Source organism: Chanos chanos, chromosome 8 (genome assembly GCF_902362185.1).
Source record: "Chanos chanos chromosome 8, fChaCha1.1, whole genome shotgun sequence".
NCBI classification, from domain to species: Eukaryota; Metazoa; Chordata; class Actinopteri; order Gonorynchiformes; family Chanidae; genus Chanos; species Chanos chanos.
In genome coordinates, this window is record NC_044502.1 from 3338452 (window position 1) to 3340469 (window position 2018).

Consider the following 2018-nt stretch of genomic DNA (forward strand, 5'->3'; position numbering starts at 1 on the left):
CAGTCGCAGATGCTAAAAGTCGATAGCAAGTCTGCATGTCCCTGAGTGGAAGTCAGTTTAATTACTCCTTCTGGGGTATAACTCAATGCGCAAACCGGAAAGCATGAAGAATGTCCCAAATTCATCACTTTCCCTTCATATTTTCCATTGTAATTCCATCGCGTTTTTCCCCAGTGTCCTCCTTATCCGGACTGATAAACTCATACAGTAGACTGGGCCTCCATACACACGTAGATGCTGCAGGGTCGAACCCTTCGCCGACTCCGCCCTCGTAGCCGCGGCACAAGGCGAAAGCCCTTGGGCATAAACTCCAGACAGGCCTCTCGGAACTTGCGTATCCTCCAGCAGTAAACGATTGGGTTAAACACGGCCTTCAGGTAGCTAAGCCACAGCGCCCCCACGCTGATGGGGTAGAAAGTGGCGCTGAGATAAAAGCGCTGGCTGAACACGGCCAGCAGGCTGACGACCGTGTGCGGCATCCAGCAGACGGAGAAGCCGACGAAGAGGATGAGGATGGTGGTGAAGGCCCTCGTCTTGAAGCTCATGTCCACGTTGAGCTGCGGGGGCCGGCGGAGGGCGCAGAGGCCCAGCTTGCCCCCGGGCTCCGCCCCCAGGCCGTTTTGGCTGGCGTGGTTGTGGATGCGGAGCGCGTTGCGTCGCACCGTGTTGAGGATGCGCAGGTACGAGTAGAGCATGACGCTGACGGGGACGAAGAAAACGGCGGCGGCCAGGAGCAGGGCGTAGCTGCGGTCGGCGAGGGACTCGCTGTAGCCCTGCATGCACCGCGGCTTTGGCCCCGCCCACCCCACCATGGACGGGAGGGCGATGAAGAAGGAGAGCACCCAGGAGGAACCGATCATCAGCCGGGCGCGGTGAGGCGTCAGCTTGTCCTGCCGCTGGACGATGATGAGGAAGCGGTCCACGCTGATGATGAGGAGGATGGCCACGCCCTCTAAGACGAAGAACCAGTAGAGCATGACGGTGACGCTGCAGAGCTCCGGGCTGAAGCGCCAGTGTGGCGTGATGACGGCGACGGCGGTGATGGGCATGCAGACGAGGGAGAGCATGATGTCGGAGAACGCCAGGGTCGCCAGGAGCATGTTGATGGCCGAGCGCATCGCCGGCTTGCGGTACACGATCATGCAGACGATGGCGTTGCCGAGGAAACCGACGGCGATGGTGGTCACCATGGCGACGGACAGCACGACCTTGAGCGGCACGGGCAAAGGGCTGTACCTCTGAGGCTGCAGTTTCGTCGCGTTCGTCTCAAGAAGGCCACGCCCCTCAAGGGCGCTGCCATTGCAAACGGGCATGGCTGTTGCTAGGCAACCAGCAAGGAGTCAGGCACAGGCGATTTCTGCGTAATTTGGAGGATCCATATTGTCATATTCCTTATTCAGTTTCTGACCTCTCTCAGCATCTGTGACGACTAAAGATGAGAATGAAAGAAAGAAAGAAAAAGAAAAAAGCAAGACTAGAGACATGCTATCACCTTGCAGATGTTAAATGATTACCAGCTCAAAAGATGGATTTACAGTGCTTGTTGGCAAGTTGACAAAGACTAAACTGTGTTAATTAAACATGAATATTACAAAACACAAGAGTCCAGTCAGAAAAAACTCAGTGTTGTGCTGCTTGAGCACGACTGATATCTTTCCTTGATTAAATTAATTTAAAAAAAAAAAAAAAGATGGAGAAGAAAACCGTTGACTCACCGACAGTCAGCTGTTGCTGTGGTTACTGGTTATGACGCTGCACATAGCAATGGTTTGCACCGGCTCCTACACTGAGAGTAGGCAGACTGTGACTGGCCTCCCTCTCAACGACTCTCAAAGACCGAAAAAAAACCCCAAAACCCACAGACCTGGAAAAGTCAGAGAAACCAGGAAACAATGTTACATGGTGAGGGAAAACTGAGAAAAGGAAAACAAAAAACAAAACACTGGTCATGAGATTAAATCTGAAAGTTGCCAGATCATTTTTCACTGCCCCACATCATAACTGACTCTAGCTGTCTA

At 53.4% G+C, this 2018-nt stretch overlaps 1 protein-coding gene across 1 annotated transcript; it reads right to left on the reverse strand.

Moving 5' to 3' along the window:
- Positions 1 to 200: 200 nt before the first annotated feature.
- LOC115819811 (high-affinity lysophosphatidic acid receptor-like) lies at positions 201 to 1313 on the reverse strand. The gene has a single exon (XM_030783320.1). The coding sequence runs from the start codon at positions 1311 to 1313 to the stop codon at positions 201 to 203; it is 1113 nt and encodes a 370-aa protein (XP_030639180.1).
- Positions 1314 to 2018: the final 705 nt, after the last annotated feature.